The sequence below is a fragment of the Chelonia mydas genome, chromosome 6, assembly GCF_015237465.2.
Source record: "Chelonia mydas isolate rCheMyd1 chromosome 6, rCheMyd1.pri.v2, whole genome shotgun sequence".
Taxonomy (NCBI): domain Eukaryota; kingdom Metazoa; phylum Chordata; order Testudines; family Cheloniidae; genus Chelonia; species Chelonia mydas.
In genome coordinates, this window is record NC_051246.2 from 892,452 (window position 1) to 915,908 (window position 23,457).

The window sequence follows — 23,457 nt, forward strand, 5'->3', positions numbered from 1 at the left end:
CCGGAGAGGCAGGGAAGTGGGGCCCCAGGGACGGAGGGAGGGAAGTGGGGTCCCAGGGGGGAGTGGGGTCCCCGGCGAGGCAGGGAGGGAAGTGGGGCACTGGGGGGGTCCCCAGGAAGGGATGTGGGGCACTGGGGGGGGAGTGTGGTCTCCAGGGAGGCAAGGAGAGATATGGGGCACCAGGAGGGGAGTGGGGTCCCCGGGGAGGCAGCGAGGGAAGTGGGGTACGGGGGGTTCCCCAGTGCTGTCGCGTTAGAAGAAAGACTCAAGGCGGCGCGTGGTTTATTCGTCGTGGTTTTATACAATACAAAAGAGCGCGGGGGGAACCCCCAGACGTTGGGGGGCCATGCAGGGGGGCGGGGGCTGAGTCAACGCGAGACGCGGCTGGACCGAGAACACGAACACGAGAAAACAAAATAAATCATAAAATCCCATAGAAAACGGTGGGGGGGGGGACAGAGGGAGGTCTGGGGGGTCAGGAGACCCCTGGACAGAAGGGTGCCAAGGCTGAGGGGGAAACTGGGGGGACCCCAGGACAGAAGGGAATCGGAGGTCTCCCCTATGGGAGGGGGGACTGGACCAGGGCTGGTACCAGCCCCCAGCAATATCAGTGACATCCCCCAGCTAGCCCAGCCCTGGGCTCCCCTGAACCTTCATGAATCCGGCTGGTGGGAGCTCTGGGGCTGGGCCAGGGGTTCCCTATTTCCTCAGATGCAGCTGCCCCAGGACTCCTGGGTTCTCTATAGACCTTGGGGCGCAGGGCCCAGATGCAGCTGCCTCCAGACACCGGGGTCCCCTATAGACCTCGGCCCATTCCCCAGCCAAGGATCGAGTAAGATTGATTTTGGGATTGGGGGGGCTACTGGGGGGTTTAGAGGTGAGGGGGGCCCCTCTGTCCAGGGAGAAGAGGACGGTTGGGGAGGGCAGGCTGCGTGGCCTGTCTGGACAGGGGAGGTGGGCGGTCCCCATCTCTCTGGGGGGAGGGGATGGTGGTGGGGCCCCCGTCTGTCCGGTGTCGCGTCCTCCCTTTGCCAAGCGTGAGGAGAGGACCCAACATTCAATCCTCCCTGGCCGCGGGTTCTGGTTCCGGCAGCGCCGTGGGGGGCTCCAGCGGCGCTGGGGGGGGACGACCTTGGGGGGAGGGTCAGCTCCTGCCCCCCACGAATCACCAGGGCTGCGTGGGGAGCGGTTGGCTCACCACAGGGGCCCCCTCCATGGGCAGGACAGTGACGGCCGACGTGGGCGGGGCCGCTGCTGCTGCCAGGGGGCACAGCTCGCCCGTACCTGTGGAGGGAGACAGAGATGAGAGGGTGTGTGTGGGTGCCTCCCATAATACCCCCAACACATCCTGTTAACTCTGAACCCTACTGACTCCCACCTGGCTAGTTCTGCCCCCTCCACACACATACAGACCCTGGATCAGACAGACACACTCATGCTCTAAGAGCGGGGGAGGGACTAACACCAGATCCTTTGATCTTGGGGCACAGGGCCCAGACCCAGCTGTCCCCGGACGCCAGGGTTCCCTACAGACCTTGGGGCCCAGACACAGCCACCCCCAGGACTCCTGGGTTCCCTATAGATCTTGGGGCGCAGACGCCCCCGGACGCTGGGGTTCTCTAGAGACCTTGGGGCCCAGGGCTCAGATGCAGCTGCCCCTGGATGCCGGGGTTCCCTACAGACCTCGGGGCGCAGATGCAGCTGCCCCTAGGACTCCTGGGTTCTCTGTAGACCTTGGGGCGCAGGGCCCAGATGCAGCTGCCTCCAGACGCCGGGGTCCCCTATAGACCTTGGGCACAGGCCCCAGACGCAGCCGCCCCTGGATACTGGGGTTCTCTATAGACCTTGGGGCGCAGGGCCCAGAGGCTCCCCTCCCCCAGTAGGCGAGCAGCTTGCCTGTCCCTGGCGATTCACCGCAGCGGTTGGGCCTCAGCGGGCGCGGCCCCGGGCCCCTCTCCGGCTCCAGCCCCGGCCCCAGCGTGCGTCTGCAGGTGCCCGTTGAGCTGTGCCGGGGTCTTACAGTGCACGCCGCACAGCTTGCACAGGAAGCGCTCCACCCGCGGGGCCGACAGTCCGTGGTCCTTGACTGCATGCACCCGGAGGTAGGCCGCTGTGGTGAACCCTACGGGGGGGCGAGAAGGACAAACCACCAGGTCAGCGTCCGCCACACAACCCTGGGGCCTGTTCTACTCTGCTGCTGCGGTGCTCTGCCCCAGAGGCGGCTGCATCTCAGCACCGGACGAGGGGTCCCCTTGTGACCTGCCCTGTCCCCGTCCCAGAGGCGGCTGCATCTCAGCACCGGGCCAGGGGTCCCCGTATGAACTGCCCTGTCCCAGAGGCGGCTGCGTCAGCACCGGACCAGGGGTCCCCGTATGAACTGCCCCGGCCCCGCCCCAGAGGCGGCTGCATCTCAGCACCGGGCCAGGGGTCCCCGTATGAACTGCCCCGGCCCCGCCCCAGAGGCGGCTGCATCTCAGCACCGGGCCAGAGGTCCCCGTATGAACTGCCCCGGCCCCGCCCCAGAGGCGGCTGCATCTCAGCACCGGGCCAGAGGTCCCCGTATGAACTGCCCGGGCCCCGCCCCAGAGGCAGCTGCGTCAGCACCGGGCCAGGGGTCCCCGTATGAACTGCCCGGGCCCCGCCCCAGAGGCAGCTGCGTCAGCACCGGACCAGGGGTCCCCGTATGAACTGCACCGGCCCCGCCCCAGAGGCGGCTGCATCTCAGCACCGGGCCAGAGGTCCCCATATGAACTGCCCGGGCCCCGCCCCAGAGGCAGCTGCGTCAGCACCGGACCAGGGGTCCCCGTATGAACTGCCCCGGCCACGCTCCAGAGGCGGCTGCATCTCAGCACCGGGCCAGAGGTCCCCGTATGAACTGCCCGGGCCCCGCCCCAGAGGCAGCTGCGTCAGCACCGGACCAGGGGTCCCCGTATGAACTGCCCCAGCCCTGCCCCAGAGGCAGCTGCGTCAGCACCGGACCAGGGGTCCCCGTATGAACTGCCCCGGCCCTGCCCCAGAGGCGGCTGCGTCAGCACCGGGCCAGGGGTCCCCGTATGAACTGCCCCGGCCACGCTCCAGAGGCGGCTGCATCTCAGCACCGGGCCAGAGGTCCCCGTATGAACTGCCCCGGCCCCGCCCCAGAGGCAGCTGCGTCAGCACCGGACCAGGGGTCCCCGTATGAACTGCCCCGGCCACGCCCCAGAGGCGGCTGCATCAGCACCGGGCCAGGGGTCCCCGTATGAACTGCCCCGGCCCCGCCCCAGAGGTGGCTGCGTCAGCACCGGGCCAGGGGTCCCCGTATGAACTGCCCCGGCCACGCTCCAGAGGCAGCTGCATCAGCACTGGGCCAGGGGTCCCCGTATGAACTGCCCCGGCCCCGCCCCAGAGGCGGGTGCATCTCAGCACCGGGCCAGGGGTCCCCGTATGAACTGCCCTGGCCCCGCCCCAGAGGCGGCTGCGTCAGCACCGGGCCAGGGGTCCCCGTATGAACTGCCCCGGCCCCGCCCCAGAGGTGGCTGCGTCAGCACCGGGCCAGGGGTCCCCGTATGAACTGCCCCGGCCCCGCCCCAGAGGCGGCTGCGTCAGCACCGGGCCAGGGGTCCCCGTATGAACTGCCCCGGCCCCGCCCCAGAGGCGGCTGCGTCAGCACCAGGTGAGAAAACGTGAGAAGTGCAAGCTCCTTAACGTCTGCCTGCATGTGACAAACCTGGCCCGGCCCGGCAGCCCTGTGCCCCGGCCCCAGACATCGAGAGAGCACCGCGGGCCCGGGTCAGTCCCGGCAGAGCCGGGGACGGAAGGTGGGGACCCGGCTGCTCGCCCGGCAGGCCCCAGGATGAGGGCAGAGGCCTTTGGTCCATGATGAGGCCGTGCAGGAACAGGTCCAGCCACAAGGGGGCAGGCTACACACCCGCCACCCTCGCCTACCTTGTGTGCAGGGAACTTCCGCAGTGGGGGGCCCGGTCATTCGGAGGTGCTCTGCCTGCCCAGCGACCCCGGCCTGACGCGCCTGGCGCCCCAGGGACACAGAGCCCATGCTTGGCCTGTCGCTCGGGAAGACAGGGCCCAGCGCCCCCAGCCTGGCACTCTCCACTCCCAGTGCCCTGGGGCCTGCCCTGAGCCTGGCATGCCCCACACCTGGTATCCCGGGAAGACGAGTCCCGCCCCTGGCCTGGCACCCCAGGGAGATGGGGCCCACCCCTGGCCTGGTGCTCCCCACACCCAGCGCCCTGGGAAGATGGGGCACATGCGTGACCTGGCACTCCCCATGCCTTGGGGTCTGCCCTGAGCCTGGCACTCCTCACACCTGGTGCCACGGGGAGACGGGGCACATGCCTGGCCTGTCACTTCCCACATCTGGCATCCCGGGAAGACGAGTCCCGCCCCTGGCCTGGCACTGCCCATGTATGGCACCCCAGGGAGATGGGGCCCACCCCCGGCCTGGTGCTCCCCACAGCCGGCGCCCTGGGAAGATGGGGCACATGCGTGGCCTGGCACTCTCCACGCCCTGGGGAGACGGGGCCCGCGCCTGGCCCGGCACTCCCGCCCCCGGTGGGCACAGTGGGGTAGAGCCCAGCCCAGGAGTGGGTGTGGCGGCATCGGGGGCACACGGCTCTCACTCTCTCGCACACACACCGGTGCCCCCTACCTTTGTTGCACAGCTCACAGATGTGGTTGGGCCCCTGGCTGTGCACCTTCATGTGGTCCGTGATGTAGGCCGCGCTCAGCATCTTGCCGCACACGTGACACGGCACCTTCTCCTCGTGGCGCACCGTGTGTGCCCGCAGCCGGTCCTTCGTGGCGAAGGCCGCCTCGCACGTCTGGGAGGAGCCGGGGGGGGGGGTTTAGGGGTGAGCCAAGGGGCCGGCACCCTGGGCTGCCATCCTGGACGTCTCCCTCTCCCTAAGAGCACTCTGGGGCCCCGCTAGGGGAGTTGTCCCGGATGCCTGGGTCCCATCCCAGTCTCTGGTAGAGCTGTGGGGCCCCTTGCGGGAGCTGTCACACATGCCTGGGTCCCATACCCAGTTGCGGTCTCTGGGAGCGCTGTGGGACTCCTCAGGGAAGCCATCCTGGACGCCTGGGTCCCATTCCCCACCCCAGTCCCCCCAGAAGTGCTGTGAGGACCCCTGGAGGAGCTGTCCCGGACACCTGGGTCCTGTTCCCCACCCCAGTCTCTCTAAACGCTGTGGCGTTTCTGTGGGGCTGCGGGCCCTGGGGGGGGGGTGGTAGGGTGCAGGGGGATGCGGGCGGGTAGGTACCTCACATTTGAAGGGTCTCTCTGTCGAATGCACCTGGCGCACGTGGCTGTTGAGATGGTCTGGCCTATGGGGGGAGCAAATACAGGTCACGGCTTGGCAACCCCCCGCAGCCCCCACCCGCCCAGCTGGCGAGGGGCTCTCTGCCCAGCCAGCGCCCCGCGGTGGCCGTACCGGGAGAAGCTCTTGCCGCAGTGGCTGCAGATGTAGGGCTTGTGCACGGCGCCGTCGTGCGAGCGCACGTGGTAGCTCATGCGATCCTTGCGCTTGAAGCGCTGCTGGCAGACGGGGCACTGGTAGGGCTTCTCGTCCGAGTGCGACAGCTTGTGCCGGTTGAGGTGGTAGACGTCGCGGAAGGCCTTGCCGCACATCTCGCAGGCGTGATTCTTCCGGATCCGCTTGCCAGAGGCCGTGGTGGTCACCAGCCCCGCAGCCCCGCCCCCCTCCGCCCCTGGCGCCGCCCCGCCCCCGCCTGCCCCCAGGGCCGAGACGCTCAGCAGGCTGAGGGGTACCATGGTGGGCATCTTCATGGCGGCGGGGCTGGCGCGGGCAGCCTTGGCGCCCGTGTGGATGGCCTCGTGGCGCCGGAGGTTGTAGCCGTTCTTGAACTCCTTGGCGCAGAGCGAGCAGATGTATGGCCCCTTGCTTTTCGACTTCTTCTGGGCCTCGCTGGGTGGGGGTGGCGCGGGCGGCTGGGCCGGGGGGGGCTGGGAGGTGGCCTGCGGGGCTGGGGCCACCTGCCCCCCGCTCCCCTCGGGCCCCGGCTGCTGCTGTTTCAGGGCTGCCGTGTCCACCGTGGAGGCGGCTGGAGCTGAGGCCGTGGCAGCCGCCACCACCGCCGCGGCTGCGGCCGTCTCCTGGGCGGCCGCCAGCACCGGGAGCAGGTCCACCTGCAGGGAATCAGCAGAGGTGGCTGGAGCGGGTGGCGGGGGTGCTGTGGTGGCAGCCTGCGGGGGAGGGAGAGGGGGTTAGAGAGAGGCGGGGGCAGATTCAGAAGGGGCGTCACCGTCAAAACCAACTGGGGTAAATTCCAGCCCCCCAAGCTTTGGATTTTCCATTGGAATTCCTGGGAAATTCCAGCCCCCAAAACTTTGTTCAGAGAGAGAAAAGCCTGTTCAATTAATTAATTACAAAGAAACAAACAAGCCCTGGGAAGTTCCACGCTCCAGAAGCTTATGGGATAACAAAGACGTGAGCAATCCCGGAAAGCCTCTTGTATATGGTTAACCCAGGAATTCTGGCCCAACTCAATTTTGGTCATTTTATTTTGTTTCATGCCCTGTGACGCTGTAATTCAAAGCCAAACGTCATCAGATTTAATTTTAATTATTTAAAAATACATGGAAATTCTTCTGCCTTCTGCCTCGCCAACAACAACTGAAGAAATCAATTTGTTACCTGTAAAAAAAATTCCAGGGAAAAAAAAATTGAAAGATTTATTTTAATATAATCCGGGGAAAGTCCAGCACAACAAAAATACCGGTCTTTAAAATAATCAAGTGACAAGGTTAGTTTGTCCTAGAGATTTTAAGGGTTTTTTCAATAAATTCAAAACACTGGAAGTGCAATTTTGCATTTTCTAAAAGATGAAGTGAAATATTTACGGGGGGGGAGGGGAACACATTTCAGCTAAGAAATCTCCTTAATTTTATATATCTATACAAATTTAAAACAACTGCGATGTTTTAGGTCAAAAAAAATTCAATGCACCATTTTAAAAATGAAATGAGAAATTCCAACAAAAATTTTTTTAAACTTAAGGGAAAATAATGAGAAAACAATAATGTAATATATTACCTTACATATTTTGACTGCATTTTTTCATAAAACATACAGAATTATATTAGATCTGTAATGTAAAATGTCTAATCAGATTATATACACAATAAGCTTCCTTGGCTTATTTACCTGGAGAAATTCTGAAACAATGAACCCTGTTACGTTAAAGATTGTTCTGGAAATTCTCACTTTTTCAAATAAATTATTTACAAAAATAAACTGGGAGAAATTCCAACACAAACCCAACTCATTTTATTTTAATTGCGGAAAATAACTCGGAAATTCAAGACCAAAAAACTTTCTTATCTTTATTCTGACCATCTGAGGCCCCACTCCTCTGGAGATTTATGCACGGGCCTAATTTTAGCTGTGAAAACCGTCTTACTAATTCAATGGGTCAATTCACACTCCTAAAACTAAAGGTGCATAGGACTTTGGAGGCCGGGATTGTCTATCATGATACAGATAAAGTGCAACTCAGATTGCCGGTTCGAAACAGCTAACCCTTACGAGCGTGGATGTAACTAGCCAAAAGCAATTTGTAGGAATATTTGTTTATTTAAAGTTAATTCCTTGTCATAATGTTTTTCATTAGTAACCTTAACTGTGATCCCCAAGCCCCATTTAAAACTCTCCCAGCAACACCGTTGCTATGTACTTCATGTAACTGATCCCGTACCCAGGTAGTCAGATGGTATAATCGCTTAGAAATCGTATAATCAAATCAGATGCAATTATGAACTGCAGGACACAGTTAAGGAAATCTATAACGGGAATTTTTGGAACCAATTTTGCCCTTACTTGAGATATTTCCACAAATATCTTATTTTAGAGCCATAATGTTCTGGTTTTGCCACTTGTGGAAAGGCTTTAAGATAATTCCAGAAGACAATTTAAAGATAACGAAAGCAGAGTGTTTCTGTTGGACTAAACTATACGGGGATTCCTTGCCTGGTGCTGAGATGGATTTAAATTGGTGCCCCCTAGAGGGGAAAGGCCCCAAGTCCCGTTCCCCCCAGCCAGCCAGTGCCCTGCCCTGCGTAAATATCTGACCCAGCACCCTGTAGAGGAGAAAGTCCCCGTGTCCCTGGCAGCCCTGCTGCCGCATTTGCTCACCTGGAAGGGGCTCTGGGTGCAGCCCTGGGAGGCGAAAAACCGGGACTGGATTTCGGCCCCGACCTGGAGGGGATTCTGTGTGTGACTCTGCTAATGTGAGAGGAGAGGTGGGTCAGAGGAGCCATGGGAGATGGGAGCAGGGAGCTCGCCCGAGAGTCACTAAGCCCCGGGGAGGGGATGGGAAATACCAAGCTCATCAGTGCGGGAGTTAACTCTGGTCCCTAACAATGGCCACGGTTTGCTGCTGATCATCCCAGTGGAACGGTTTCCCCTCCCCCACCCAAGCAGGAGGGGCTGTGACGGTAACAGGCAATGGGAGTGGGTTCGGGGACATGGTGGAGGAGAGGAGGGAGAGGCAGAGGGCAGTCTGAAGAAGACATGAGGCAGTGGGGGACCTGGGTAGGAGGGTCTAGGCAGGGCGGGGGAGGGCTGTGTTGTATGGAGAAGTGGGAGGCGAGGCAGCAGTGGGGCGGTGGAGGGGTCACAGGGCTAGGAAGGGGTCGTGGGGTGAAAGAGCAGAAGGGGAGGGGAGGGGTTCTCTCTGAAGAGTGGGGTCATGGGGAGGGGGTCACGGGGAGAGGGTCTCTCTGAGGGATCATGAGATGGGAGGGCAGTGGGTGTGGGGCTCTCTGTGAGGGGAGGGGCCACAGAGTGGGGGAGGAGTGCAGTGGGGGAGAGTCTCTGTGAGGGGTGGGGCCATAGGGTGGAGGAGGAAGGGTCTCTGAGAGGGGAAGGTGGTGGGGGAGAGGTCACGCAGTTTGGGAGGGGTTCCTCTGAAGGGAGGGTCACGCGCTGGTTGGGGAGGGGTTCCTATGAGGGGAGGTGGTAACATGATGGGGGAGGGGTCCCTGTGAGGGGAGGATGGTGATGGAGGGGGTCACATGATGGGGGAAGGGTCCCTGCAAAGTGCGGGGTCACAGATTGGGAGAGGGGTCCCTGTAAGGGGAGGGTCACACGGAGAGGGAGAGGTGGCTGTGAGAGAAGGGTGGTGGGGGAGGGGTCACATGATGGGGGAGGGGTCCCTGTAAGGCGAGTACCACACACTGGGGGCAGGGTTCCTGTGAAGAGAGGGGTCCCTGTGATGGGAGGGTCACACAGTGGGGGAGGGGTTCTTGTGAGGGAAGGGTCACACGGTGGGGGAAGGGTCCCTGTGACGGGAGGGGTCACAATAGGTGAGAAGGTCACATGGTGGGGGAGGGGTCTCTGTGAGGGGAGGGGTTTCTATGAGGGGAGGGGTCCCGGCGAGGGGAGGATCACATGGTCGGTGAGAGGTTTCTATGAGGGGAGGGGTCCCAGCGAGGGGAGAAATGGGTTCCTGTGAGGGGAGGGTCACACGGTGGGGGAGGCGTTCCTGTGAGGGGAGGGGTCCCGGCGGCAGAGGGTTACACGGTCAGGGAGGGGTTTCTATGAGGGGATGGTCACTTGGTGGGGGAGGGGTCCCTGTGAGGGGAGGGGTCCCGCTGAGGGGAGGGTCATGCAGTGGGGGAGGGGTTCCAGTGAGGGGAGGGGTTCCGGCAGGGGGACGGTCACACAGTGGGGGAGGGGTTTCTGTGAGGGGAGGGTTCTCTGTGAGGGGAGGGTCACACGGTGGGGGAGGGGTTTCTGTGAGGGGAGGGTCATGCAGTGGGGGAGGGGTTCCTGTGAGGGGAGGGGTCCCGGCGGGGGAGGGTCACGTGGTGGGGGAGGGGTCCCGGCGGGGGAGGATCACCTGTGACGGGAGGGTCACGCGGCGGGGGAGGGGTTTCTGTGAGGGGAGGGGTCCCAGCGGGGGAGGGTCACACGGTGGAGGAGGGGTCTCTGTGAAGGGAGGGGTCCTGGCAGGGGAGGGTCACGCAGTGGGGGAGGGGTCTCTGTGAGGGGAAAGGTCCCGGCGGGGAAGGGTCACACAGTGGGGGAGGGTCACGTGGTGGGGGAGGGGTTCCTGTGAGGGGAGGGGTCACGCAGTGGGGGAGGGGAGAGGTCTCGGCGGGGGAGGGTCACACGGTGGGGGAGAGGTCTCTGTGAAGGGAGGGGTCCTGGCAGGGGAGGGGTCCTGGCAGGGGAGGGTCACGCGGTGGAGGAAGGGTCTCTGTGAAGGGAGGGGTCCTGACAGGGGAGGGTCACGCAGTGGGGGAGGGGTCTCTTTGAGGGGAAAGGTCCCGGCGGGGGAGGATCACCTGTGAGGGGAGAAGTCCTGGCGGGGGAGGGGTTTCTGTGAGGGGAGGGGTCCCGGCGGGGGAGGGTCATGCGGTGGAGGAGGGGTCTCTGTGAAGGGAGGGGTCCTGGCAGGGGAGGGTCACGCAGTGGGGGAGGGGTCTCTTTGAGGGGAAAGGTCCCGGCGGGGGAGGATCACCTGTGAGGGGAGAAGTCCTGGCGGGGGAGGGGTTTCTGTGAGGGGAGGGGTCCCGGCGGGGGAGGGTCATGCGGTGGAGGAGGGGTCTCTGTGAAGGGAGGGGTCCTGGCAGGGGAGGGTCACGCGGTGGGGGAGGGGTTTCTGTGAGGGGAGGGGAGGGGTCCCGGCAGGGGAGGGTCACGCGGTGGAGGAGGGGTCTCTGTGAAGGGAGGGGTCCTGGCAGGGGAGGGTCATGCAGTGGGGGAGGGGTCTCTGTGAGGGGAAAGGTCCCGGCGGGGGAGGATCACCTGTGAGGGGAGAAGTCCTGGCGGGGGAGGGGTTTCTGTGAGGGGAGGGGTCCCGGCGGGGGAGGGTCATGCGGTGGAGGAGGGGTCTCTGTGAAGGGAGGGGTCCTGGCAGGGGAGGGTCACGCGGTGGGGGAGGGGTCACGCGGTGGGGGAGGGGTTTCTGTGAGGGGAGGGGAGGGGTCCCGGCAGGGGAGGGTCACGCGGTGGAGGAGGGGTCTCTGTGAAGGGAGGGGTCCTGGCAGGGGAGGGTCATGCAGTGGGGGAGGGGTCTCTGTGAGGGGAAAGGTCCCGGCGGGGGAGGGTCACACAGTGGGGGAGGGGTTCCTGTGAGGGGAGGGTCACACGGTGGGGGAGAGGTCTCTGTGAAGGGAGGGGTCCTGGCAGGGGAGGGGTCCCTATGAGGGGAGGGGTCCTGGGGGGGAAGGTCGTGCGGTGGGGGAGGGGTCTCTATGAGGGGAAAGGTCCCGGCGGGGGAGAATCACCTGTGAGGGGAGGGGTCCCGGCGGGGGAGGGTCAAGCGGGGGGGGGGGGAGGAGTTTCTGTGGGGGGAGGGGTCCCGGCGGGGGAGGGGTTTCTGTGAAGGGAGGGGTCCTGGCAGGGGAGGGTCACGCGGTGGGGGAAGGGTTCCTGTGAGGGGAGGGGTCCCGGCGGGGGAGGGTCATGCGGTGGGGGAGGGGTTTCTGTGAAGGGAGGGGTCCTGGCAGGGGAGGGTCACGCGGTGGGGGAAGGGTTCCTGTGAGGGGAGGGGTCCCGGCAGGGGAGTGTCACGCGGTGGGGGAGGGGTCTCTGTGAGGGGAGGGGTCCCAACGGGGGAGGGGTCACGCGGTGGGGGAGGGGTCTCTGTGAGGGGAGGGGTCACGGCGGGGGAGGGGTCACGCGGGGAAGGAGGGGTTCCTGCGAGGGGAGGGGTCCCGGCGGGGGAGGGGTCTCTGTGAGGGGAAGGTCACGCAGTGGGGGAGGGGTCTCTGTGAGGGGAGGGGTCCCGGCGGGGGAGGGGTTCCTGTGACGGGAGGGGTCACGGCGGGTGAGGGGGACGGCGCGGCGCGGGAGCGCGCACGGCGGGTGTCGGGCGGCGCGCGGCCCCGCCCCCGCCGAAGCGGCCCCGCCCGCTGGGACTGGAGGGCGGGGGCGGCGCGCGGCCCCCCCGCGCGGACTCGCGGCGGGCGGGGCGGGGCGGGGGTACCTGGAAGATGAAGCTGCTCCAGTTGCTCGGGTCCATGGCGGCGGCGGGCGGGGGCCGGGGAGGGCGGGGGAGCGAGCGGGGAGCAGGAGCAGCGCCGCGCGGGCGGGGGGAGTGAGGTGGGAGGGGGGGGAGTGAGGAGGTAGCGGCGCGAGGACACCTCCGCGCCGACGCTGATTGGCCCCTTCAGCGCACGCTCTCGCGGCGCGCGACAGGCTCCCTGAGGGGGGGGCGTTAGTGATTGGCCGACGCTGGAGTCCTTGGCGTGGGGTTCTTGCAGGGCTCCCATTGGTCGCTCCAGTGAGACTGAGAACACGACCCCACGTGGGGTTGCTTCTGATTGGGTGAAACCCTCCGCGCTCAGCACCCCGTCGGCAAGTGCGCACGGTGACCGTTGGAGGAAGAAGGTGCTGATTGGCTGACGGCCCCGGGGCGCGCGCTTGCCCTGGTAACGGTCGTTTCCTTTTCCTCCCCCAACCCGTTAGCTTGTAACTACGCCCTCCCCTTGTTCACAAAATGGCCGCCCAGATTGACCTCTGACCCCGAGGCAGGGCGGAAGGTACCATGAGAGGGACACGCTGGGGCATTGACCTACTCTCCCCCCCGCGGGGAGATGGTAGTGCTCGCGCAGCCCGCACCGCACCAACCCCCAGGCGCTCCCCTCTCCCGGCCTCCCTTAAAGGGGCAGAGCCTCTTAAAGGGGAGGGCCCTCCCGTGCCGTGCGTTCGGCCGACACTTAGGGGTCGTGCTGGGGTGGGGGTCCCCGCGCCGGCGAAGGAGGAGGCGGAGTCGGGGTGACGGACACAGAGACCTTTATTGAGCGGGGGGCGCGGGCGAGACACGGCCCAGGGCGCTCAGCAGGTTGGCCTGGGGGAGAGCAGCGAGTTAGAGCAGTGGGACCCCCCAGCTTCCCCCCAAGCCGAGCCTCCCCCCCACTTCACCCTGCCCCAACCACCCCCCCAGCATCCCCCCAAGCCGAGCCTCCCCCCCACTTCACCCTGCCCCCCCAGCTTCCCCATCCCCCTGCCCCCCACTTCACCCTGCCCCAACCACCCCCCCAGCTTCCCCCCAAGCCGAGCCTCCCCCCCACTTCACCCTGCCCCCCCAGCTTCCCCCCACGCCCCTGCCCCCCACTTCACCCTGCCCCAACCACCCCCCCAGCTTCCCCCCATGCCCCTGCTGCCCCAGTCCCTGCTTCCCCCCACACCCCCACCCCCTGCACTCCATGCTCCTGCGCCCCCAGCCCTGTCCCTCACCCCTTGTCCATCCCACGCTGGCCCAGCCCCCGACACTGACACAGGGCCTGCCCCCTGCCCCAGGCCATAACCCCCCCACACTCACTTTCAGAAAAGAGGCCACTTGTTTGGCTGTCATCCCCTCCACCTTCTGAAGGTCCTCCACCTGCGAGAGAGGGGCAGAGTGACTGGCCGTGTCCCTTGCCCCCCCGCAGCCCCCGCCTCGCCGCCCCCCCGGCCCCCCCGCAGGTACCTGGGTGAAGGGCCCGTGGAGCTGTCTCCAGGCCATGATGAGCTGGGCTTTCTTGTCCCCGATGCGGTGCAGGGCGCGCAGCTCCTTGGCACTGCCCTGGTTGAGCAGCACCACCAGGTTCTCCCGGCTCCGGGCCAGCAGGTCAGGGCGCAGCATCAGCTCCCAGGGTGGAGCCTGGTTCTCAGCCCCCGGCCCATCGGCCTGGCCCTGGGAGGGAGACATGGGCTGGGGGCAGTGACCTTCCACTACCAGGGGGCCCCCCCAGCACAGCAATCCACCCCCCAACTCTGCCCCCCAGCACAACTGTCTCCCCCATTCACCCCACCCTGCCCCTTTCCACCCCCTACTGCCCCAGCCCTCTCAACTGCCCCCCCAACACTCGTGCCCCCCTCAGCAATGCACCTCCAAGATAGCCTGTGCACAGCCCCTCTCACCTGCTTCCTCTGTATGACCAGGACCCCTTCCTCTCCACTGGGTGTGGCCTGCTTCCCAAGGGGGGTGTGCGCTGCAGAGCAGGGGGCAGGGTTAGGGGGGCTAGGAGCCAGGACACCCAGTTCCATCCCAGCTCTGGGAAGGGAGTGGGGTCCATGGTTAGAGCGGGGGGGCACTGGGAGCCAGGACACCCAGTTCCATCCCGGCTCTGGAGGGGAGTGGGGTCCATGGTTAGAGCAGGGGGCACTGGGAGCCAGGACCCCCGGTTCCATCCCGGCTCTGGGAGGGGAGTGGGGTCCATGGTTAGAGCAGGGGGGGCACTGGGAGCCAGGACACCCGGTTCCATCCCGGCTCTGGGACGGGAGTGGGGTCCATGGTTAGAGCAGGGGGGGCACTGGGAGCCAGGACCCCCGGTTCCATCCCGGCTCTGGGAGGGGAGTGGGGTCCATGGTTAGAGCAGGGGGCACTGGGAGCCAGGACACCCAGTTCCATCCCGGCTCTGGGACGGGAGTGGGGTCCAGTGGTTAGAGCAGGGGGGGCACTGGGAGCCAGGACACCCAGTTCCATCCCGGCTCTGGGACGGGAGTGGGGTCCATGGTTAGAGCAGGGGGCACTGGGAGCCAGGACCCCCGGTTCCATCCCAGCTCTGGAGGGGAGTGGGGTCCATGGTTAGAGCAGGGGGGCACTGGGAGCCAGGACACCCAGTTCCATCCCGGCTCTGGGACGGGAGTGGGGTCCATGGTTAGAGCAGGGGGGGCACTGGGGGCCAGGACCCCCGGTTCCATCCCAGCTCTGGGAGGGGAGTGGGGTCCATGGTTAGAGCAGGAGGGGCACTGGGAGCCAGGACACCCGGTTCCATCCCGGCTCTGGGAGGGGAGTGGGGTCTAGTGGTTAGAGCAAGGGGGGCACTGGGAGCCAGGACCCCCGGTTCCATCCCGGCTCTGGGAGGGGAGTAGGGTCCAGTGGTTAGAGCAGGGGGGGCTGGGAGCCAGGACACCCGGTTCCATCCCGGCTCTGGAGGGGAGTGGGGTCCATGGTTAGAGCAGGGGGGGCACTGGGAGCCAGGACACCCAGTTCCATCCCGGCTCTGGAGGGGAGTGGGGTCCATGGTTAGAGCAGGGGGGGCACTGGGAGCCAGGACCCCCGGTTCCATCCCGGCTCTGGGAGGGGAGTAGGGTCCAGTGGTTAGAGCAGGGGGGGCTGGGAGCCAGGACACCCGGTTCCATCCCGGCTCTGGGACGGGAGTGGGGTCCATGGTTAGAGCAGGGGGGGCACTGGGAGCCAGGACACCCAGTTCCATCCCGGCTCTGGAGGGGAGTGGGGTCCATGGTTAGAGCAGGGGGGGCACTGGGAGCCAGGACCCCCGGTTCCATCCCAGCTCTGGGACGGGAGTGGGGTCCAGTGGTTAGAGCGGGGGGGCACTGGGAGCCAGGACACCCAGTTCCATCCCGGCTCTGGAGGGGAGTGGGGTCCATGGTTAGAGCAGGGGGGGGCACTGGGAGCCAGGACCCCTGGTTCCATCCCGGCTCTGGGAGGGGAGTGGGGTCCATGGTTAGAGCAGGGGGCACTGGGAGCCAGGACACCCAGTTCCATCCCGGCTCTGGGATGGGAGTGGGGTCCATGGTTAGAGCAGGGGGGCACTGGGAGCCAGGACCCCCGGTTCCATCCCAGCTCTGGAGGGGAGTGGGGTCCAGTGGTTAGAGCAAGGGGGGCACTGGGAGCCAGGACCCCCGGTTCCATCCCGGCTCTGGGACGGGAGTGGGGTCCATGGTTAGAGCAGGGGGGGCACTGGGAGCCAGGACACCCGGTTCCATCCCGGCTCTGGAGGGGAGTGGGGTCCATGGTTAGAGCAGGGGGGGCACTGGGAGCCAGGACACCCGGTTCCATCCCGGCTCTGGGAGGGGAGTGGGGTCCATGGTTAGAGCAGGGGGCACTGGGAGCCAGGACACCCAGTTCCATCCCGGCTCTGGGACGGGAGTGGGGTCCAGTGGTTAGAGCAGGGGGGGCACTGGGAGCCAGGACCCCCGGTTCCATCCCGGCTCTGGGAGGGGAGTGGGGTCCAGTGGTTAGAGCAGGGGGGGCACTGGGAGCCAGGACACCCAGTTCCATCCCGGCTCTGGGACGGGAGTGGGGTCCATGGTTAGAGCAGGGGGGGCACTGGGAGCCAGGACCCCCGGTTCCATCCCGGCTCTGGGACGGGAGTGGGGTCCATGGTTAGAGCAGGGGGTACTGGGAGCCAGGACCCCCGGTTCCATCCCGGCTCTGGGACGGGAGTGGGGTCCATGGTTAGAGCAGGGGGGGCACTGGGAGCCAGGACCCCCGGTTCCATCCCAGCTCTGGGAGGGGGAGTGGGGTCCATGGTTAGAGCAGGGGGGGCACTGGGAGCCAGGACACCCGGTTCCATCCCGGCTCTGGGACGGGAGTGGGGTCCATGGTTAGAGCAGGGGGGGGCACTGGGAGCCAGGACACCCAGTTCCATCCCGGCTCTGGGAGGGGAGTGGGGTCCATGGTTAGAGCAGGGGGGGCACTGGGAGCCAGGACCCCCGGTTCCATCCCGGCTCTGGAGGGGAGTGGGGTCCATTGGTTAGAGCAGGGGGGGCACTGGGAGCCAGGACCCCCGGTTCCATCCCGGCTCTGGAGGGGAGTGGGGTCCATGGTTAGAGCAGGGGGGGCACTGGGAGCCAGGACACCCAGTTCCATCCCGGCTCTGGGAGGGGAGTGGGGTCCATGGTTAGAAGCAGGGGGGGCACTGGGAGCCAGGACCCCCGGTTCCATCCCAGCTCTGGAGGGGAGTGGGGTCTATGGTTAGAGCAGGGGGGGCACTGGGAGCCAGGACCCCCGGTTCCATCCCGGCTCTGGAGGGGAGTGGGGTCCATGGTTAGAGCGGGGGGCACTGGGAGCCAGGACCCCCGGGTTCCATCCCGGCTCTGGAGGGGAGTGGGGTCCATGGTTAGAGCAGGGGGGGGCACTGGGAGCCAGGACCCCCGGTTCCATCCCAGCTCTGGAGGGGAGTGGGGTCCATGGTTAGAGCAGGGGGGCACTGGGAGCCAGGACCCCCGGTTCCATCCCAGCTCTGGAGGGGAGTGGGGTCCATGGTTAGAGCAGGGGGGGCACTGGGAGCCAGGACACCCAGTTCCATCCCGGCTCTGGAGGGGAGTGGGGTCCATGGTTAGAGCAGGGGGGGCACTGGGAGCCAGGACACCCAGTTCCATCCCGGCTCTGGGAGGGGAGTGGGGTCCAGTGGTTAGAGCAGGGGGGGCACTGGGGGCCAGGACACCCGGTTTCCATCCCGGCTCTGGAGGGGAGTGGGGTCCATGGTTAGAGCAGGGGGGGCACTGGGAGCCAGGACACCCGGTTCCATCCCGGCTCTGGGAGGGGAGTGGGGTCCATGGTTAGAGCAGGGGGGTACTGGGAGCCAGGACCCCCGGTTCCATCCCGGCTCTGGACGGGAGTGGGGTCCATGGTTAGAGCAGGGGGGGCTGGGAGCCAGGACACACCGGTTCCATCCCAGCTCTGGAGGGGAGTGGGGTCCATGGTTAGAGCGGGGGGCACTGGGAGCCAGGACCCCCGGGTTCCATCCCGGCTCTGGAGGGGAGTGGGGTCCATGGTTAGAGCAGGGGGGGCACTGGGAGCCAGGAGCCCCGGTTCCATCCCGGCTCTGGAGGGGAGTGGGGTCCATGGTTAGAGCAGGGGGGGCACTGGGAGCCGGGACAACCCGGTTCCATCCCGGCTCTGGGACGGGAGTGGGGTCCATGGTTAGAGCAGGGGGGGCACTGGGAGCCAGGACACCCAGTTCCATCCCGGCTCTGGGACGGGAGTGGGGTCCATGGTTAGAGCAGGGGGCACTGGGAGCCAGGACCCCCGGTTCCATCCCAGCTCTGGAGGGGAGTGGGGTCCATGGTTAGAGCAGGGGGGCACTGGGAGCCAGGACACCCAGTTCCATCCCGGCTCTGGGACGGGAGTGGGGTCCATGGTTAGAGCAGGGGGGGCACTGGGGGCCAGGACCCCCGGTTCCATCCCAGCTCTGGGAGGGGAGTGGGGTCCATGGTTAGAGCAGGAGGGGCACTGGGAGCCAGGACACCCGGTTCCATCCCGGCTCTGGGAGGGGAGTGGGGTCTAGTGGTTAGAGCAGGGGGGGCACTGGGAGCCAGGACCCCCGGTTCCATCCCCGCTCTGGAGGGGAGTGGGGTCCATGGTTAGAGCAGGGGGGCACTGGGAGCCAGGACACCCGGTTCCATCCCGGCTCTGGGAGGGGAGTAGGGTCCAGTGGTTAGAGCAGGGGGGGCTGGGAGCCAGGACACCCGGTTCCATCCCGGCTCTGGAGGGGAGTGGGGTCCATGGTTAGAGCAGGGGGGGGCACTGGGAGCCAGGACCCCCGGTTCCATCCCGGCTCTGGGAGGGGAGTGGGGTCCATGGTTAGAGCAGGGGGCACTGGGAGCCAGGACACCCGGTTCCATCCCGGCTCTGGGACGGGAGTGGGGTCCATGGTTAGAGCAGGGGGGGCACTGGGAGCCAGGAGCCCCGGTTCCATCCCGGCTCTGGAGGGGAGTGGGGTCCAGTGGTTAGAGCAGGGGGGGCTGGGAGCCAGGACACCCGGTTCCATCCCGGCTCTGGGACGGGGAGTGGGGTCCATGGTTAGAGCAGGGGGGGCACTGGGAGCCAGGACACCCAGTTCCATCCCGGCTCTGGAGGGGAGTGGGGTCCATGGTTAGAGCAGGGGGGGCACTGGGAGCCAGGACCCCCGGGTTCCATCCCAGCTCTGGGACGGGAGTGGGGTCCAGTGGTTAGAGGCGGGGGGGCACTGGGAGCCAGGACACCCAGTTCCATCCCGGCTCTGGAGGGGAGTGGGGTCCATGGTTAGAGCAGGGGGGGGCACTGGGAGCCAGGACCCCCGGTTCCATCCCGGCTCTGGGAGGGGAGTGGGGTCCATGGTTAGAGCAGGGGGCACTGGGAGCCAGGACACCCAGTTCCATCCCGGCTCTGGGATGGGAGTGGGGTCCATGGTTAGAGCAGGGGGGGCACTGGGAGCCAGGACCCCCGGTTCCATCCCAGCTCTGGAGGGGAGTGGGGTCCAGTGGTTAGAGCAAGGGGGGCACTGGGAGCCAGGACCCCTGGTTCCATCCCGGCTCTGGGACGGGAGTGGGGTCCAGTGGTTAGAGCAGGGGGGGGCACTGGGAGCCAGGACACCCGGTTCCATCCCGGCTCTGGGAGGGGAGTTGGGGTCCATGGTTAGAGCAGGGGGGGGCACTGGGAGCCAGGACACCCAGTTCCATCCCGGCTCTGGAGGGGAGTGGGGTCCATGGTTAGAGCAGGGGGCACTGGGAGCCAGGACCCCCGGGTTCCATCCCGGCTCTGGGAGGGGAGTGGGGTCCATGGTTAGAGCAGGGGGGGCACTGGGAGCCAGGACACCCAGTTCCATCCCGCTCTGGGACGGGAGTGGGTCCATGGTTAGAGCAGGGGGGGCACTGGAGCCAGGACCCCCGGTTCCATCCCAGCTCTGGGACGGGAGTGGGGTCCAGTGGTTAGAGCAAGGGGGGCACTGGGAGCCAGGACCCCCGTTCCATCCCAGCTCTGGGAGGGGAGTGGGGTCCATGGTTAGAGCAGGGGGGGCACTGGGAGCCAGGACACCCAGTTCCATCCCGGCTCTGGGACGGGAGTGGGGTCCATGGTTAGAGCAGGGGGGGGCACTGGGAGCCAGGACCCCCGGTTCCATCCCGGCTCTGGGAGGGGAGTGGGGTCCATGGTTAGAGCAGGGGGCACTGGGAGCCAGGACACCCAGTTCCATCCCGGCTCTGGGACGGGAGTGGGGTCCATGGTTAGAGCAGGGGGGGGCACTGGGAGCCAGGACCCCCGGTTCCATCCCGGCTCTGGGACGGGAGTGGGGTCCATGGTTAGAGCAGGGGGTACTGGGAGCCAGGACCCCCGGTTCCATCCCAGCTCTGGAGGGGAGTGGGGTCCAGTGGTTAGAGCAGGGGGGGCTGGGAGCCAGGACCCCCGGTTCCATCCCAGCTCTGGGAGGGGAGTGGGGTCCATGGTTAGAGCAGGGGGGGCACTGGGAGCCAGGACACCCGGTTCCATCCCGGCTCTGGGACGGGAGTGGGGTCCATGGTTAGAGCAGGGGGGGCACTGGGAGCCAGGACACCCAGTTCCATCCCGGCTCTGGGAGGGGAGTGGGGTCCATGGTTAGAGCAGGGGGGGGCACTGGAGCCAGGACCCCCGGTTCCATCCCGGCTCTGGAGGGGAGTGGGTCCAGTGGTTAGAGCAGGGGGGGCACTGGGAGCCAGGACCCCCGGTTCCATCCCGGCTCTGGAGGGAGTGGGGTCCATGGTTAGAGCAGGGGGGGCACTGGGAGCCAGGACACCCAGTTCCATCCCGGCTCTGGGAGGGGAGTGGGTCCATGGTTAGAGCAGGGGGGGGCACTGGGAGCCAGGACCCCCGGTTCCATCCCAGCTCTGGAGGGGAGTGGGGTCTATGGTTAGAGCAGGGGGGGCACTGGGAGCCAGGACCCCCGGTTCCATCCCGGCTCTGGAGGGGAGTGGGGTCCATGGTTAGAGCGGGGGGCACTGGGAGCCAGGACCCCCGGGTTCCATCCCGGCTCTGGAGGGGAGTGGGGTCCATGGTTAGAGCAGGGGGGGCACTGGGAGCCAGGACCCCCGGTTCCATCCCAGCTCTGGAGGGGAGTGGGGTCCATGGTTAGAGCAGGGGGGCACTGGGAGCCAGGACCCCCGGTTCCATCCCAGCTCTGGAGGGGAGTGGGGTCCATGGTTAGAGCAGGGGGGGGCACTGGGAGCCAGGACACCCAGTTCCATCCCGGCTCTGGAGGGGAGTGGGGTCCATGGTTAGAGCAGGGGGGGCACTGGGAGCCAGGACACCCAGTTCCATCCCGGCTCTGGGAGGGGAGTGGGGTCCAGTGGTTAGAGCAGGGGGGGCACTGGGGGCCAGGACACCCGGTTCCATCCCGGCTCTGGAGGGGAGTGGGGTCCATGGTTAGAGCAGGGGGGGCACTGGGAGCCAGGACCCCCGGTTCCATCCCGGCTCTGGGAGGGGAGTGGGGTCCATGGTTAGAGCAGGGGGGGCACTGGGAGCCAGGACCCCCGGTTCCATCCCGGCTCTGGCCGGGCGTGGGGTCCATGGTTAGAGCAGGGGGGGGCTGGGAGCCAGGACACCCGGTTCCATCCCAGCTCTGGAGGGGAGTGGGGTCCATGGTTAGAGCGGGGGGCACTGGGAGCCAGGACCCCCGGGTTCCATCCCGGCTCTGGAGGGGAGTGGGGTCCATGGTTAGAGCAGGGGGGGCACTGGGAGCCAGGAGCCCCGGTTCCATCCCGGCTCTGGAGGGGAGTGGGGTCCATGGTTAGAGCAGGGGGGGCACTGGGAGCCGGGACACCCGGTTCCATCCCGGCTCTGGGACGGGAGTGGGGTCCATGGTTAGAGCAGGGGGCACTGGGAGCCAGGACACCCGGTTTTGCTCTACACGAGGGCTGTCTAGCAGTTCGGTAAGGCCAGGATTGGGGCCCTGAGCCCCCTTACCTTGCTGCAGGGGCAGCACCACAGCCTGTTTGCGGGCCCTGGGGGGGGCCTTGCTGCTGTGTAGGGGCTTGGGCTGACAGGCGTTGTCCAGCAGTGCCGCAGCTTCTAGCTCCTTCTGCCTCTCCTTCAGCTTCTGTAGGGGAGGCCCGGTCAGTGGGGAGGGCAGGTGGGGGGCACACGGGGGCCAGTCACAGGCCAGCTGGGCACAAGGGGGTTGGGGCTGGAGGAACCAGGGAAGCAATGGGAGAAGGGTTATGGGGCTGTCTATGCGAACAGGTTACGGGGTGGGGGTTCCCCAGGAGCTGGGTGGGGCTAGAGAGAGTGCAGGGGAACCACGCAGGGGTCCCCAGGGTCAGGTGTAATGGTACAGGGAGCCATGCGGGAGTCCTCAAGGAGCCAGGCAGGGCTCTGGGGGTCCCCGGGGAGCAGCACATGGATGTGGGGCTCACCCACCTGCAGCTCGCTGCGTGTCTCCTCCAGCTGGCGCAGCAGGGCCACCCGCTCCCGCCGGGGGGTGCTGAGCAGCGGCAGCCTCTGCCCGGCACCCCCCTGCTGCTTCTCCAGCTGCTCCAGGCCCAGCAGCCGCTGCACCAGCCTTGGGTCCAGCTGCTCCAGGGGCAGCAGGGAGCTTGGGGGAGAGGAGACTGACCATTAGCCCAGCAACTCCCACCACGCTCCCGACCGCACACCCCCTCCCCAGGGCTCCCACCCCTCACCTGAGCGGCTTGGCCTCAGGGGGCTCCTCCTTGTGAGGACTCTTGGCCCCTGGGCTGGCACTGCGGCTCCAGGATCCTCATGAGGTCTCTTGCGTGCAGCTGTGGGAAGAGAAGGGTGAGGCCAGGCTGGGCACAACCCCTGGGGTCACCCCCCCCCATTGATCCCTTAGCCCCATGGACAGGGCAGCCTGGCCTGGCCCGGCCTTACCTGGGGCCTGCAGTGTCTCCTGGGTGAAGGGCCGGTTCACCACCTGCTTGGACTTGGCAGCAAAGTTCAGTGTGCTCAGCGTGTCAAAATAGAAGTGTTGCTCGGGGGCGACATTCGCAATGATCACACTGTGAGCTGAGCCCCCCAGGGAGTCCTGGGGAGAGAGAGAACCCAGGAGTCCTGCACCTGCCCCTGTTCTAACCACCAGCTCCCAGTCCCCCTGCCAGAGCTGAGAGAGAACCCAGGATTCCTGCACCAGTCCCCTCACGCTGGCAAAGCTGGGCAGGGCAGGGGACTGTGCATCTGGTGCTACCCCTTCCCCGGTATTTGGTTTTTTGTCCCCTCGGCTCTCTGCGCTCCAGGCCCCATATCCCGACCCAGTTCGACTTTGATACTGAGCCTCTGATGCCCAAGAGCTCCCTGCTCCATTGCTGGAGAACACCAGGTGGGAGCAGTGTCAGGGCAGAGTCCTGGTGTGTGCACCCCCGCCCCAGGATAGGACCCCAGCGTGCATTCCTCCCCTGCAGCTTCTGGCCCCCGCCCCACCCCTGTTCCAGGGAGGATCCCGGCGGCCAGCGCACCTGCAGCAGGCGGGTGAGCTTGCTGTCGCGGTATGGCACACGGGGCAGCCCCTGGTTGAGGGCGTCCACCACCTTGCTGAGCACGTGCAGGGAGGCATTGATGGCACCGCTCTCTTTGAGCCGCAGGCCACGGTTGCCAGTGCGCCGGTTGTCCTCAGAGCCAGCCAGGTCAATGAGGCAGAGCTTGGCCGTGCGGCGGCGGTGGGGGGGCGCCTGCTGGGTCTGCGCCACCCGCACCAGCAGCACAGCGTGGCTGCGGCTTGAGCGGGGTCGTTGAGCTGAGTGGAGGCTACAGTGCGGTTGCGGCTGGCTGGCAGGAAGTGCCGCTCGAAGTCCCCGAAGCCTCCCAGCTCTCGCTCAGTCAGCCCCGGGATCAGGATGTTCCGGTCCCGGTCCTCCCGGATCGGCAAGGTCCTGCTGGGACGGCTCCAGCAGGTCCAGCACCTGGAGTTGGAGGGATTATCAGAGGAAGGATCCTGCTGCCCCCTACCAGTGTTCCCAGCAGCCCCACCCCTGCCCCCCATCCCAGTCAGGCAGGGCTCCCAGCACCCTCCCACCC

The 23,457-nt window shown here is 66.1% G+C and overlaps 1 protein-coding gene and 1 pseudogene across 4 annotated transcripts; both read right to left on the bottom strand.

The window, feature by feature from the left end:
* Nucleotides 1–280: 280 nt before the first annotated feature.
* MAZ (MYC associated zinc finger protein) lies at nucleotides 281–12,128 on the bottom strand. 4 transcript variants are annotated; one of them, XM_037898797.2, is made up of 7 exons: nucleotides 11,950–12,128; nucleotides 8,148–8,237; nucleotides 5,427–6,199; nucleotides 5,256–5,319; nucleotides 4,646–4,817; nucleotides 1,897–2,122; nucleotides 281–1,284 (listed from the first exon to the last, which is right to left on the bottom strand). In XM_037898797.2, exons 1-6 carry the CDS (start codon nucleotides 11,983–11,985, stop codon nucleotides 1,911–1,913), a joined length of 1,347 nt encoding a protein of 448 aa, XP_037754725.1. In that variant the 5' UTR covers nucleotides 11,986–12,128; the 3' UTR covers nucleotides 281–1,284; nucleotides 1,897–1,910. The 4 variants fall into 4 exon arrangements, with proteins under 4 accessions (XP_037754725.1, XP_037754726.1, XP_037754727.1 ...); XM_037898798.2 differs by having other exon boundaries at nucleotides 8,148–8,234; nucleotides 11,950–12,093; XM_037898799.2 differs by lacking the exon at nucleotides 1,897–2,122.
* A 613-nt stretch (nucleotides 12,129–12,741) lies between these two features.
* Nucleotides 12,742–23,457, bottom strand: part of LOC119566242 — a 14,558-nt pseudogene continuing 3,842 nt past the window's right edge.

Excerpts from the sequence above, each read along its gene's own strand:
- MAZ (XM_037898797.2), bottom strand. The coding sequence starts at position 11,985 with ATGGACCCGAGCAACTGGAGCAGCTTCATCTTCCAG. Across the intron at positions 4,818-5,255 it reads AGAGACCCTTCAAATGTGAG|ACGTGCGAGGCGGCCTTCGC; the intron begins GTACCTACCCGC and ends GGCTCCTCCCAG. Across the intron at positions 2,123-4,645 it reads CTGTGAGCTGTGCAACAAAG|GGTTCACCACAGCGGCCTAC; the intron begins GTAGGGGGCACC and ends GCCCCCCCGTAG.